The following is a 16,037-nucleotide window of genomic DNA, read 5'->3' as shown; positions in this document are numbered from 1 at the left end:
AACATGTCACGCTAGTCTAATGGTTATTGTACTTGACTCACTGTCTTTAGATTTTGGTTTTGATGTCAGCTCGTGTAATTTTTTTTTAATACGAGAAGTGAATTGTTTAGAAAAAACATAATACTCGCATGCACATATCTCAGTTTCTGTATGAATTAAAATATAATATTTATGCGTATTTTATTACCGGGCAACGCTGGGCAGCCTGCTAGTATTGAAATCATTTAAATAAGAAAATTAGATCTTACCAATATATATATATATATATATATATATATATATATATATATATATATATATATATATATATATATATATAGATTCATTCTATTTGAGATAGCAGTTTTCATCTACCACACTTCTGTTTGAAATAGTCTGTACTTTTGTCTATCACATTTCTATCCTAAATAGTAATTTTTGTCTGTCACACTTCTGTTTTGAATAGTATTTTTTATTTGTCACTTCCGTTTTAAATAGTATTTATTGTCTGTCACACTTCTATTCTAAATAATTTTGTGTCTTTTAAATTTCTGTTTGAAATAGTCTGTACTTTTGTTTGTCACACTTCTATTCTAAATAGTATTTTTTGTCAGTTACACTTTGGTTTGAATTAGTATGTTTGTCACAATTCCGTTTGAAATAGTATTTTTTGTCTGTCACTGTTCTAATTCTAAATAGTTTTTTTGTCTGTCAAATGTTTGTTTGAAATAGTATTTTTTGTCTGTCACTGTTCTAATTCTAAATAGTTTTTTTGTCTGTCAAATGTTTGTTTGAAATAGTATTTTTTGTCTGTCACTGTTCTAATTCTAAATAGTTTTTTGTCTGTCAAATGTTTGTTTGAAATAGTATTTTTTGTCTGTCACTATTCTAATTCTAAATAGTTTTTTTGTCTGTCAAATGTTTGTTTGAAATAGTATTTTTTGTCTGTCACTGTTCTAATTCTAAATAGTTTTTTTTTGTCTGTCAAATGTTTGTTTGAAATAGTATTTAATTTTGTCAGTCACATTTTTTTCATTAAGCTAATCTCATCGAACAATAAATATAATATAGTGTTAGTCTTATAGATTCAAATAATTTATGTAAATGTTAAAGGTTAAACCAGAACAACTACCAAAGATTAAAAATGAATTCTTTTATGTGTGGAAGAAACGAAATGAAGAAGCAAACAAAAAATTAGATGAATGCATTGAAGAAAAAGAGAGGAAGAGAGACTGATGAAAAGGGGAACAGAAAGAGAAAAGGATTGGAAATACAAAGGAAGGGAAGACTATAGAGATTTCTGTCATATATTATTTATTCTTATAGAACAGGTTTTGATTAATACTATGTATAGGCTATTTGAAGCTTACTCAAAAATGACATCCAAACTTGACCCTGTTGTTCTTGTTCAAAACTGGCATGGGCCCATCTGTTTCTATAGATTATTTCACTATTAAAAATTACTCAAATAACGAACCCTTAAGATCATAATAGCCATAGAATATGTGCCCACATGTGGCAGAGATCTCTCTAAGGAAGACCCTAAGGTAAATGTGTAGTTTAGCAGCATAAATTATTTGACAGATAAAAAATTATAAAAACTATTTATTTTTATATAAAACACATTATTGGACCCTAAGGCTGAAATTAAACTAGAAAAAATTTCATTTTTATTATTTTTTCAACATTTTTTATTAAACTAAATGTACGACAATCGAGGTAGCTATATTGTTTTTAAAATTTGACGTTTCTAAGGTTTGACAGATTAGCCTTTTTATGCCAAATTTGGCCTTTTTTTACGCTCTTTCATGAACTGTTTTTGGCCGCCATATTTTTTTGTAATGAAAGAGAGTAAAAAAGGCCCAATTTGGCCTTAAAAAGGCCAATTTGTCAAACCTTAGGAAGGTCAAATTTTAAAAGCAATACAGCGGCTTCGAATATCGTACATTTAGTTTAATGAAAAATGATGAAAAAAATAAGAATGAATTCTTTTCTGGTTTTATTTCAACCTTTGGGTCTAATGTGTGTTATTTAAAAATAAATAGTTTTTTATAAATTTTTGTTTGTCAAATAATTTACGCCGCTAAACTACACATTTACCGACCCTAAATTGGCCTATATGTGCTTCCGAGTTGCAGTTAGTCACAGAACCACATTCATATTTATTCTCTATTATCTCCACAATAGTGGAGTTACTGTCTTTAGGAGTATCTGAGTAAATAGACCATATCCACTCTGCTCATATCTCTGCCAACATTCATGTCTATGGCGATTTCAATGTTCACAATGTTGAATGGCTAGTCCACTCAAACAAAACAGATGATGAAGAGACGTTCTGTTATGATTTCCTCCTTGATTATGATCTAATCCAGATTATTGACGAACATACGGAAAATTTGCAAGTCTTCTTGGTCTTTTTCTGACAGCTTGCCTTGAACTGTGCTTATCCACCGTTCTCTCTCCACTCGGATTTCCCGATCATTCAATCATTTCAATTAAGATTAAAACAAAGTGAAAGACCTTTGATGTCGCTCTTCCTCACAGAGTATATTGATACTCGATGGCTGACTAGGATGGTCTCAGATCGATCACATCAGAAATAACCTCTACATTCCATGTTTGAAACGAACATATCCGACTGGTTAACCATTAGCATAGAGAACTTCATACCCTCCAAGAAATTCAAGAGACACGAAGCAGCCCAGAATATGAAGTTGCCATTGCATACAGAAACCATTTTGCTTTTGAAATATCAATTGCTTTCTTTATGTTACCTTTAGAACCACCAGCAACCACGGCAAAAAGAGTTATCAAAAATGAAAAAAACCCTCATATACTCAGTCCATTAAGTAGCTGAGCAGAAGCTTGGTTCCTGTGACTTTTAGCAAATAACAAACAAAATCTTGAAATAATAATAAAAATATCCGGCATTGTATAAATCATCCAAGATATTTTTATAACTATTTCAAATACGTCTCATATTTACAAATTTGATACATGAAAAATCTCTTGTTTTTTTTGTTTTTTTTGGAAGATCTGTAACTCCAATATTGTCTTCGATTGTTTGTTTTTGCTTATACTTTTTTTTTCACTATTTCGGTTTTTCTTCCTTGCTATCATTCTTCATAAATACCTACATGCCTGCGATTAGTCCCTATAAAGCGTATTTATTAATTGAATAGAAATCTCTGCAGTGTTGCAGTTTTAAGAGAACTATTGTTGCAAAGTCTGCTTTCTCAGAAAGAATTTAAGAAACACCCCAAAGTATTTTTTTTAAATTTTAATTCTTTTGAAAATTTTTTAAAAGGATTCATTATATCTCATGTTTCCTAATAAAAAGAAAAAAAATGATTAGAAACAAAAATCTACAATAAAATGAAAACAATATTTTAACCTACATTGCTCTTCTACTTTGAAATATTTTTTATGAACGTATATTGTAAGCAGTTTTTTCTGTTCTTTTCATTGCAGAAACTGGTTTTAATTCTTCAAAATGTCAGCCAAAATTCGTCACAGTATTTTAAGCAGAGGAGGAAATCTTTTAAAAAGTTGGCATCAGAACGAACGTCACCATTTAGCTGCTAGCGCCGTTTTTACTCAGCATTTCAACAATGTTCATTCAGCATCAACAGACTACCCAAAAGTACTCATCACAGGTTAGTGCAATTAATTTAACACCTAATCAAACAAAATTACATAAAGAATCAGAAAGGAAAATGGTGTAGTTTACCAATTTCAAGAACCAATAATCTCTTATATACAATAAAGTGAGTCTGTTTCTCAAATCATTATGATTAATACATTTCTTCTTGCAAAACCAATATTTGATTCTGGTTCGCCAGATTTATTTATTTTTTTTTTTCAATTGCAAGACATTAGTCCATATTTGTAATGCTGTCGTTTGGGTGGGCCCCAGTTCCCTCTCAGTGTGGCTGGTTCTGAGAGATTTGATCCTCGGGCCAAGCTAATTGCCATGATGCTTATCTTGCCAAACTCAGGAATGTTTCTATCGAACTCAGGAATTTGGACAGAATTTCGAACAGAACTCTTTATTTACTTCACAAGGGTAAGATGCTCTCGTTCCGTTAGCCATAACTGGATGGAGGTCCTAAGTAATTCACAATTGTATTTTTTGCTCGCCCACACTGAGAATTGAACCTTCAACCTTCAGGAGAATATCACTTTTTACAATTGATTTTTTCAAGTACTCTAAGCTCTGCACTACAGGTCCTTGTGAATTACTTAGGACCCCTATCCAGTTATGGCTGATGGAACAAAAGCATGTTATTTCTGTGAAGTAATTAAACAGTTCTATTTGAAATTCTGTCCTAATTCCCAAGTTCTACGGAAATATTCCTGAGTTCAACAAGATACACCTGAAGAAGGTCGGTGGTTACAGTGACCGAAATGTTGTGAAAACGGCACTCAAGATGAGAACAGTAGTCCAAATAGTCCAATGAATCCAAATAATGCAAATAAAAAATTACTTAAGACTTTTACCAGATCATGGCTGATGGGAAGAGAATAATCCACCCCCAATGATTAAATAAAAGATTCAGTTTGAAATTTTGCATAGATTCCTAAGTTTGACAAGATTCTCCTGAAGATTATAGATCACATTTTGAAAATGATAATGCAAACGAACATCCAAATCATCAATTATCTTTAAAATTCTCAAATATATATTTTATCATTTATTTTGTAGGAAGCCTTGGACAGTTAGGTTTCGGACTTGCCAAAGTTATGAGGTAAGCAAAATTTTCAGTTTTTTCTTTGCTACTAGCTAAAATAAATATTTCTTTCTTTTAGTTATAATTATGAAATTATTATTATTATTATTATTATTATTATTACTATTATTAGACCCTTTAAAGTGACTACATTGCTGGCATTGACCATAACCGTCACTAATTAACTCAATAGAAGTGGGTATATACGTTACATATATACGTAACGTATATACGTAACGTATATACGTAACGTGGCCATTACACTTTACTTTAGTAATTCCTAAAAATAAAACTGGAAATAAAGAAATAAAATCCAGGTCGGCATTTTTTCTTTTTTTAAAAACGTTTTTATTCGCGTTACTTTCGACATCATTTAAAAAATCTCTCGCTGCCATGTGTCCATTTTATCTGGCATGCGTTTCTATTTCTTCCGACTGCATGCCGGTATTTGCCAGCCGCTTCTTTTCTTTGCATTTACACGTCCATTTTCTTCAACACTAACTTTCTTTCTGCCAAGCATATGCTGTCTTTTTATTTCTCTTTATTCAGCCGTCAGTTTGCACACACTTCCTGATTTGAATATGTCTTTTTTTTTTCCTTACAGCTGCTGCTGTTTCCCACCGCGCTCATATGAACTCTGTTACATACATAGTAGAAACGAGTGTGGGGGTCTTAGAAGCAGCAGAGCATATTTGACCAGACAAAGTGTATGAGAACTAAGTGGATTGGAAACCTAATATCGTTATTAAAAAAGCAAATTTTATCATGGAAGTATGTATGTGTGATGGTGTGAGTATGAACATGTATGTGTATGCACATATGTAAGAATGTATGATCGTAGAGATGCAGTTATGTATGTATATACAGATGCATAAAAATGTGTGTGTAAATATATATGGTTTGCTTAATTCATGTTGCCTCCCCCTCCTTCCTCCTCTCTAATGAAAACCTTCTGCAAAAATGTAATTTATTATTTTATTTCTTTTTAGGCTAGTTAATACAGCCTGCAGATGCTGGAATTGAAATAAAATCACAGCTTAAACATGTGTGCACATATGTAGTCAATAATATTTGTATGAATAAATAAAAAGAAGTATATTTTTTGTTTCATTTTACTTCAATTGAAATACCCAAAAATCAAGAGGTCCCTTTGTGAAGGTTGCCAACATCCCTAAGTGTTTCTGTAGAACGAACTGGATTCGAACTTGGCACAACCCAGGTTGTCAGTCCATGTCATTAACCACTGAGCCACCCTCATCTCCTTGCTGTTGTTGTTGTTGCTGTTGTTGAGCAGCATTCATACATTTTTGTATGAGTCAGATAATTATTGTTGGCATTTGTTTCCCCGATATCTTTATAATTGATCTTTCCAGAAAGACATTGGGTACTTGGTACATCCAGGTTATCAGTCTGTATCGTTAACCACTTAGCCACTGGTGGCTTTCTCTCTGTTGGCTGAGGTATTGTCCTGTGCAGTTCTAGGAGGTCCACCCTTTGAAAAGGGGTTAGTTTATTGCTAATTGTCTGAGGCACTCCTTTTGTGGAATGCCGATGAAGCTACCCAGGTAGTTTTTGCAGATCAGACTGTTCTCCCTCTAGGGCACTGGCTTTTCAAATCCCACTTTTCGGACCCTTGTGTTACATCTTCCTGCTGTAGGAGGGAGGTAAACAGTAAATGATTTTATTGTTTTATTTGTTTCCCTGAGATCTTTCTTGTTAGAATTCTTTTTACACGAAGTAAATCATGTGAAGGTTGCCAACATCCCTAAGTGAAAGTGTTTCTGCAGGACAAACGGGCACACACAGGTTGTCAGTCTGTGTTGTTAACCACTTAGCCACCGTTACTACCCATGCATACATTATAATAATATCATGATAATAAACATGTATACTCCATTGATGTAAAACTGGAAATATATATTTTTTTTTCAGAGAAAGATATGGCAAACAGAATGTGATATTATCTGACATTATCAAACCAGATAAGAGTGTTTATAAACGAGGTAAGTCTTTGAAGTTTCAAATTTTAATATGAACTCACTGCATTTGTAATTCTTCAACAAAAATACTTCCTACAAACTGCTAAATATTAGTCCTTCATCTGAAAGACTTTTTAATCTGATCGCTTCTTTCTCGGACCACTTGTCTATCTCTCTTCCTCTCTCTCTCTAAGTCCCTTTCATTCTCAGTTTCTCTTTCTCTTTCTCTCTCTTTCTTTTTTCTCGCTCTCTGTATCGTTCTCTCTCTCTCTCTCTCTCTCTCTCTCTCTCTCTCTTTCTTCTGTATCTATTAACTAATTATAAAACTTATAATTTATAAACTATTTATAAAACTTATAATTTATAAAATAATTAAGCCGAGATCAGAATAGGTCTATTACAAACAGAATTTGGTCTCGCATGAATAGACTGGTTGTGAATACGGTGTTCAAGAAAAAAGAAAAAAACATCTTTTTCTTACTTACTTACTTCCCCACGAGGGCAGTATAAGACACAGAGTTAGTTTTTAATGTGGAGAAAATCCAGCCACCCAAAAAGGAGCAGTGTGAATTGGAACAAATTTTTTTTAAATGCCTCAGTATAGAAAGATTTCTCCGTCACTGACCGAGAACATAAAGGACTAATTGCAGCATCAGAACAGATGCTACACTTTGCCCCTAGCTAAAAGGCCAAGGGATGAACTTGAATCTGGAGCAATAAAGACTCAAGTATGTTGGTAAGGAAATAGGACAGAAAGCTCTTGGACAGTGTTTCTCAACATTTATTACTATTTTTATAATCTGTATGGTTCAATTTTTCTTTTTCTTCTTTATTAATGTTATTGAATTATTTATTATTTTATCCTCCTTTTTTCAAACTGCTGCTATTACAACCTATTCATTCTATTCCGCTTTTTCCACCACTCCTCATTTCACATTTTAAAGCATTCAGGAAACAGGAAAAAAAAATTACCAAAGTTTTAGTATTATAAAGATATCTAATGAGAAAAGCACAGTTTTGTTACAAGGGTTTCATCAAGAGCGATAAATAAAAAATAATGGCAGAGGACTTTTTTCAATTTGTTGCTCTTGATAAAGCCCTTGTAACAATTGGGCAAAACGTTGAGATGTATTCTTGAGTTTTAGATCTTCGTTTTCCCATTTTATCTCATCCTATGTGATTTCTTTTATTCTTTGTCATCGATATCTAAGTAAAATGACAAGGGATACTCTATTGGCGCCATGTGAATTGTTTCATTTTTAAGAGATTAAGAACATTAGTCCATGTTCTTAACAACAAAACATGTATTTCGATTTAATTTTTCTCAAAATGTGATTTAAGCATCTTGGAAGCTTTTAAAAATAAAACATACAACTATGTTCGTATTTACTTAGTTAGACACAAGGTCGGTTTTTAATGTGGGGAATATCCAGCTCCCCAAAAAGGAGCACTTTGAATAGGAACAAAAATTAAAATTATCCCAGTCATGAAGGATTTCTTCTCCACTGACCAAGGACAGAAAAGGTGAAGTGTAGCATCAGAACAGATACTACACTGTGATCTTGGCCAATTATGTTATTACATGGTGAAATACTCTTTATGGCGTATAGAGTATTGCAGCATTTAAAATAATCATGTAGCTTTTGAATTTTTCAGATCAGGATTGACAGTTTGTATTGTTTGGATTATTATGACTTGTTATCTAATTCAATGCTCTCGTTCTGGCAGCCATGACTAGATAGAAAGCTTAAGTAATTTGCAAATGTATTCTTAGAACCTTCAACCTTCAGAAGAGTGTCATTTGCAACTGAATTTTGCATAGTAATTTATCCGTTACTCCACGGTTCCTTATGCATTAAATAAAGGGTTTCGTTCCAAATTCTATGCAGTTTTCCGAGTTTGACAGAAAGATTCCTGAGTTCGACAAAATACATTTAAAGAAGGTCAGTGGTTGCATCGTCCGAAATATTGTGAGACTAACACTCAAGATACTTTTTGGCCTTTTGGCTAGGAACAAAGTCTAGTGTCTGTTCTGATGCTACACTTACATGGTGGAACGATAAAGTTGTCACCCTAAAGAAAACAACATTACAGCTTTATTTTTAAAATTATTGAAAAAAATCAATTCAGGTAACTTGATTATGTAGTAGAGCTGACATTTATTCAATGCGTCTCAATGACCGCCTCGATACTAGTCCAGAACTGAGAACATGCATTTTCCACAAGCACCAGTGGAAGCTCAGCAAATACTCAGCGGATGGCCGTGATCCAGCTGGCTTTGGTGTTGTGGGAGGTCATATTGGTGATGTTTTCCTTGTATGACCAAATGAAGTAGCCAAGCGGGTTCAGATCGGGAGAGAATGGGGGGGGGCGGTAGGAGTAGGGTACCAAGTCCTTGTATTTTTTCTGAAGCCAAGCCTGGGTCTCTTTGGACTTGTGGGCTGGCGTTGAGTTCTGCTGCCACACCCAGGGTCTGCCAGTGGCCACCTGATTGCACCAGCGGATCATCACACTCTTTAGCATATCCAGGTACACTTTGGTGTTGACTTTCAAGTCAACTTCAAAGATGTGAGGCTTCATGATGTAGTCCTTACTTGTGGAACCCCACCAAAGACCATAACTGTAGCCGGAAACTTTGTTTTCATCACCTTGGTCACATCCCTATTATTCGTGGCAATCCAGTGATGCATTTTTAGGGTGCTGGCAATAGTCCTATTGTTATAACTTGGATTGATAGAGAACATGAGTTGTACAGTGGCGCATCTCCAATCTCACTCATTGAACATTGTGTCACCTTCAGACATGATAGAAGGCTCTTATCGCTTTTGGGAATTGTACACAACTGGCCAACTAGTAGATGGTCTACAACAAAAAAAGAAAACTGGTTTTCATCAAACAAAAATGGAATCATGTCATCTTTTCTTGGGTGGCAATTTCATCATTCCACCCTGTAATCTATTCTGTCCTTGGTCTAACTGCCATTGCGGGGAGTAAATAGGAGTACTCAAGATAGAACTGAATGACCTAAACAATACAATAATGTGGCTGTTTGTTTAAATGAAGATATGCACTTTGTTATTACATTTTATCATGTGAATCTGTGATATTTGAAATCTGTTTCACTAATAATATGTTTGTTTTCATTTATTTTAGGACCATATATATATGCTGACATTTTAGACTTCAAAAATCTACAAGAAATCGTTGTGACTCATCAAGTTGACAGCATCGTTCATTTCAGCGCTCTCCTCAGTGCAATCGGTGAAACAAATGTCCCCCTTGCCATGAAGGTTAACATAGAGGGAGTCCACAATATTTTGGAATTAGCTAAGCAATACAATCTTCGTTTATTTTTCCCCAGCACTATTGGTAAGTTAAACTTAACTTTTATACTCAACAAAATCACACAATTATGAATTTGACCAAACAGTATTTTCTAGGCTTTTACTTATCCAATATGTAGATATAATTGTTATTTCATGTATCCAAATAAAATGCTATAAGGAGATATAATATTTTATGTATCGATTTTTAGTATTTAATTCAACAGTGCTCAATACATAAGTGGAGCAATGCACTAAGTTATGGAAATATATATAGCAATTAAGCCATACAGAATTTTACATGTTTCATCCCTGTAAAGATTCATCAGGCAAAAATGCATTGTTATTCACGCATATTGGTTAATGTTTCCATTAGTCAATAGCAGGGCTTCTGTTAGACAAAGGCTTGGCTAACTTTTATTTTCTCACCCTTAGTTCTGTTTTGAAGAAGAGTAACTCACCCCTTTTTTGTGAATGTATTGAATTAATAGATGACTTTGTGTTAACGCATGCATGCTTGGTGTACCTTTTTCTTATTTTTAATTTAGGTGTTGGATTAGTTTAGTTTTTTATTTGATAATTATTATTATTTATTTTTATGTTTTATGTATTGTTGTAATGCTACACGCTTACACGCGTATTAATATGTACACACCCAGGTCCCAACACCTTGCAGCAAAAAATCTTGCAAGGAACATAGGACAAGTAATAACTCGACTCCTTTTTTTGTAACAACATTTATTTCTAGTTACTTTTCCAAATAAACGGTGATCATGATCCTACTCTCTGACCTCTGTTTTCTTGAATGTGCGCTTCTTTTCACAGTTTTTCTCTTTCTTACCATGGCGTCATTTTGCACATGGCTCAAAATTTGTATATAGCCACCATACGTGCATCCACACTCTGTTACAGTGTTACTCTAAAGTTTAATCTAACTATACAGTTGTTTGCTATTTCATTTCTACAATTTAATAGGTTTAATGTTTGAAATTTCAATTTTTTCATTTAGACGTCTACATGGATCATTTAAATTTTTTCATGTACTAGCTTATTATTATTTTTCTATCAACTATTCTTGAGTATCCGCTTTCTTGGAGCTCCCAGTCATGGGCCACTACTACTATTTTTATTCAGCGTATTTTTTTTTTTTTGTTATTGAATATGCTTTTTAGATAGAAAAGATGATAAACTGTTATTGTATCATTGTGTTATTCTGGTCGTAATATTCTTTGGTCTTTTTGTTGGGAGTCGTTTTTTTCGACATAGTTATTGTAGAACTTTGGCTGGGTAGCTGGTTGGTTGGCTAGATAATGATGATGATGATGATGATGATGATGATGATGATGGGAAAAAGGAGAAGAAAGTTTATTCACTAGTTGCTGTAGAACTTTGGCTAGCTCGGGAAAAAGCTGCTGCTGATGATGATTTGATGATAGCTGCATAATTGCTGCAACAATAGTGATTATAATTTTCTTATTCAGCATAGTCTAAAACCTAAATAAGTCGTCATTTTAAAGAAGATTGTGGAGGTGGACCTAATGTAAAAAATACCATAGGTATTATAATGACAGTCATTATTGGTATGCTGTAGAAAAAGGAGGCAGAGCTGCTGCTGCTGCTGCTGCTGCTGCTGCTATTGATTGCCATCATTGTGTTAGTGAAAATGCGATTCTATCCAGTAAAGATTCAAAATGAAAAGGCTCCCACTGCTGCTGGATTTATTGCCATGATTGTAGTGATGACATGCTGCCATAATGTCTATCTGAAATTCGAAGGGGAAAAATGCTGCTGCTGTTGACTATGGCACAGTGAGGCCTACCAATGATTTGTAAAAAAAAGGCTAGTCAGTGGAGGCAATTTCATTGAGCTTCAAGGCTCAAGGGCAAGGCTTCTAAATGAGTGAATGAGTAAAGATATGTGCTTGCTTTGCCAGCTGCTGCTGATATGACACATTGCTAAGATGTGATTGGTCGACTTAAATGATGACATACACAAAAAAAAAAATCTGTTGGTTTCTGTCACGTAGGCTAAGCTGTTCAGGAATGCCAAATCATAAATAGGATCAACCCAAAAGTAATTGTAGGTTAACAGATTATATATAATAATATAACCTAGACTGTCTTTCTCTTACATGACTCAAAGCTTATAGTGTGTTACTCTATCACAATATCACTTGATCGATTATATTTGGTATTCATAGCTCTGCAGGCAGTTTCGAATGTTTCCATGAAACTGAATGTATTGATGAAATAAAATATATATGCTCTTACACAAGTAATTGATTACCCGGTTAAAAGAGAAATAATCAGTGTAATCAGTTACTTGTGTGAGAGCATGAATATTTTTATTTCAATTGACACTACACATTGGTTTATACGTGATGTAGCCAGTTGAAAAATAGTAGTTTCTCATCAGCCAAAAAAAACAAACTCCCAACACAAATTCGTTTCTTAGAAAAATATAAAATTATTTGATTTCTAGCTTCATGTGCATGCTTCAAGTGGTAGATGGAGGTGGGAGCAAGAAATGACGGATTCAGCGGTGACTTGTGGCTGCTGCCATTTTTTTTACTAACTACATTCTCTTCTGCCTCACCTGTTTATATTGACCTGTTCTCTAGAAGGAGTTTCAATCCTGACAGCTGTGAGGTCAATCACGTGACCTATTCACCTCCGGCAACATCAGTTTTGACAGCTTTATCTCATTACTCGGTGCTTTTAAGTTTAGACCATTTTGTGCATATGTATAGTCTCAACATGTGACATATATATATATATATGATGATTGCAACGTCTTGTCAGACGAGTGCCACTCCTTCAGACACTTAAAGTCCATAAGCCCCAAAATAACTTCCATTGCCACAGGACCATTTTAATAGACAAATGCCTGAAGGAGTATCTATAAACAGATGATGTTACAGAATCTTAGCTTTGTACAACAGCTAAGTCTCTCTCTCGGCTGAAAATGTTGAGATTCAGCAACAAGCAAGAGCAAGATAGCCAGCAACAAGTTAAACTGTAGACCAGCGTAATGCGGGTACTGGTCTCCCACTTTGTTTTTTTAAATCAGAGATTTGCTTCTCCTAGAAACGTTGCCTTCACCACAGCTTACGGGAGTCCTCTCCACCCCAACACACACATACATACACACAAACACACACGGTGCTAGTTGGCCGTTGACCCCGAAAAAGGGTTAATTCGCCCTTTGGAAGGTCTTATATATATATATATATATATATATAATGTCGATCAATTAAATGTCAACAGCGAACAATTTAAATGTTATATATATACTTCAATATAACTTTGTACTTCTACACACAATATGAACGAAACTAAACCTAAGAAAACACAATTTAATTTCAAGTTAGGGTAAAAAAAGAAAAACAGTTTGATTTATATTGTATAGAGTATCTATAACATTATAATTAATGTTCTGTTTCTTCATTTAAAAAATAGGACTAGTCTCTGAGTATGTTGAGCAATTATCAAATTATGAAATTGCATCGATAAAGGAACTTTCTGATTCAGTTTTCAGTACATAGGATAAAATTCCTTCACAACTGATGAAAAACTTAGTCGTAAGCATGCCGAAGAGAATTTTTGAAGTAATTCGTAATAATGAAGGCTATACTAAATACTGAGACCATTTTTAGTAATTTATAATTGTCTTTTGTTAGATAAATTATCAGTGGTCTTATCATTTTGACCAGGTGAAAATGTTTGTTTTTTTTTTTAAATAATTATTAGATCAGGGTTAAGGTTTCGAATGAAGCAGATTTCATTTTTTTCCATCATATTTTCCCTTTTGGCAATGGTTTCAACCATTTGTTTGATTAAAAATTCGATATTATGCGTAAACGCTTACTTTCTTAAGTGGTCTTATGATTTTGACCAGGACTATATATGACAAAAAGTCTATATTCCAAATTCTAAGGTGTTTCTTGCAGCATATTAAAATGTTCAATTCCTGCTTCATAGCGCCGAAACAATCATATAATTATTATGTCGATTTTTAAATACTTTCCACACTGACTTATTAGGAGAATAAGAACTCATTAACTTTAAAATAAAATTTAAAAAAAAAACAAAAAAAAACATGGACAAGATTACATAAATCCGAAAACAAAATCGTGATTTAGCATATTTACACCACCTTTGATTCACGCATTACCAATGTATTAGTATAATGTGATCACATTGTTATAATTTAAACTTAAAATATCTTTTATAATAACTTTTTTTAATTTATTAATTATAAATAGTTAATATTTATTGACTTAATGTTAACAAGGATTAAATCTAGAATATGTGTATTTAGTTTTTTTTTTATACAAAACTAAATTCATAGAATTTGTTTACACTATTTAACTTATTTCATATAATCTAAACATGTTTGGCCTTAACCTAATTAATACACTAATCAAATATTTTTATTAGGTATATTTCTACGTTTAAACAAACTTCTGTTATTAATATAATTTAGTTAGAAATAATTAGCCTTTTATTTTCATTAATATTAGGTGGGTGCAAAAATGTTTTTTATATATAAGTTGAACGTCAAAAACGAATTATTTTTCCACCAACCTAATAAGAGATTTCTTAATTTTTCATTATGTTTGTTTTTCCTTTTCGTGTAAGGGACACTATTTCACTTTAAAAGTCTACTGTATTATCTCCCTTACATATTATAATCCTTGTATTGATTAATCAAATTTTATGAATTTTAACTGCACTAAGAAAAGGTTATATTTCACTAATTTATTTTTGTTTCCACTTCCACTCTCCCATTTTATATTGATTTTTTTTTTAAAATTTATTTTCATTTATTTATTTTATTTTTTTATTTAAACTGCGATATTTTAAACAAATTTCAATGTGAAGTAATATATTTATTTACGTGTTTTTATAAATTACAAGTATAATCTTAAATATTCATTATATTCAACTTAATAATTACCTGATAGACCTACTTAGATTAAGAAATTGAAATTAGCTTCAAACAAATATATTTTGCTTAAAATAATCTATTGAACGTGAATATACTAAAATTAAATCTTATACATATTTTTAAGTACTCTTCTTATGTCCAATAAATTTACTTATCTACATTTGTTTTATGAATGTAAAATGTTATAACTAAAGATTTAATATTGATTATTTTATCATTATATTTGGATTATTTGGTTGGGCCATACTAACATGTATTTCAACTCATCACCGTCATTTTAAAAAAAATGTTCTACTGTTTTTATAAAAAGGAATTTGGAATATAGAGTTTTTGCTATATATATATATATATATATATATATATATATATATATATATATATATATATATATACTGTGTAAGCAAAAACAAGACTTCAAAACAAGGTGTTGGTGGCAACAAAAAGTATATTTCCTTGTTTTAAAGTCTTGTTTTTGCTTACAGTATATTAATGCTCAATTATAAAATTTGATAATTTTGTAGCTTACTTTTTAAGTCAACCATTTTTGGCTTAAGCTCATTGGTATATGAAAATTTACTGAATTTCACGAACTCAGTATAATTACATATAAGTCTATATATATATATATATATATATATATATATATATATATATATATATATATATATATATATATATATATAGTAAGTTATAAAATATATATAGCGATTAAGCTACACTGAATGTTCCGCATTTCATCCACTCTAGGACTCTTCAGGCTTATGCGCGAATTTTGCGGTTGTTTGTCGTTTTTATATACGCACCTTCTATTGAGATTTTAGTTAGCCAATCAGCTTTCTAGTATCCACCGCGCCCTTCCTATCAGCCAATGAGCATGCACTTATCGGACAAAGGCCTATTTGACCTCTGCTTGACCTGTTCCTTTGTGTGTGCTCTATTTAGTCTGGATATTTAGTTTCTTGATCTGTTTTAAATCTAGGTTAATGTTTTTTTTAATGTTGGTTTATATATAAATATATATATGTGTACGTACATATATGCACATATATATACATATATATGCATACATATATGTG

The 16,037-nt window shown here is 32.4% G+C and overlaps 1 protein-coding gene across 2 annotated transcripts in view; it reads left to right on the top strand.

Moving 5' to 3' along the window:
- Positions 1 to 16,037, top strand: part of LOC145288042 (L-threonine 3-dehydrogenase, mitochondrial-like) — a 128,675-nt gene that overhangs the window by 86,080 nt on the left and 26,558 nt on the right. For both annotated transcript variants that reach the window (XM_080136059.1, XM_080136060.1), the window contains exons 2-5: positions 3,451 to 3,635; positions 4,685 to 4,727; positions 6,642 to 6,712; positions 9,842 to 10,057. In XM_080136059.1, the coding sequence (XP_079992185.1) occupies positions 3,473 to 3,635; positions 4,685 to 4,727; positions 6,642 to 6,712; positions 9,842 to 10,057 (493 nt within the window). In that variant the 5' untranslated portion in view covers positions 3,451 to 3,472. The remainder of the gene's footprint in view (positions 1 to 3,450; positions 3,636 to 4,684; positions 4,728 to 6,641; positions 6,713 to 9,841; positions 10,058 to 16,037) is intronic.

Source organism: Euprymna scolopes, chromosome 11, assembly GCF_053919585.1.
Source record: "Euprymna scolopes isolate OS-2025 chromosome 11, ASM5391958v1, whole genome shotgun sequence".
NCBI classification, from domain to species: domain Eukaryota; kingdom Metazoa; phylum Mollusca; class Cephalopoda; order Sepiida; family Sepiolidae; genus Euprymna; species Euprymna scolopes.
Note: the sequence above shows the minus strand (reverse complement) of the source record. Positions and strands in the feature narration are given on the sequence as shown.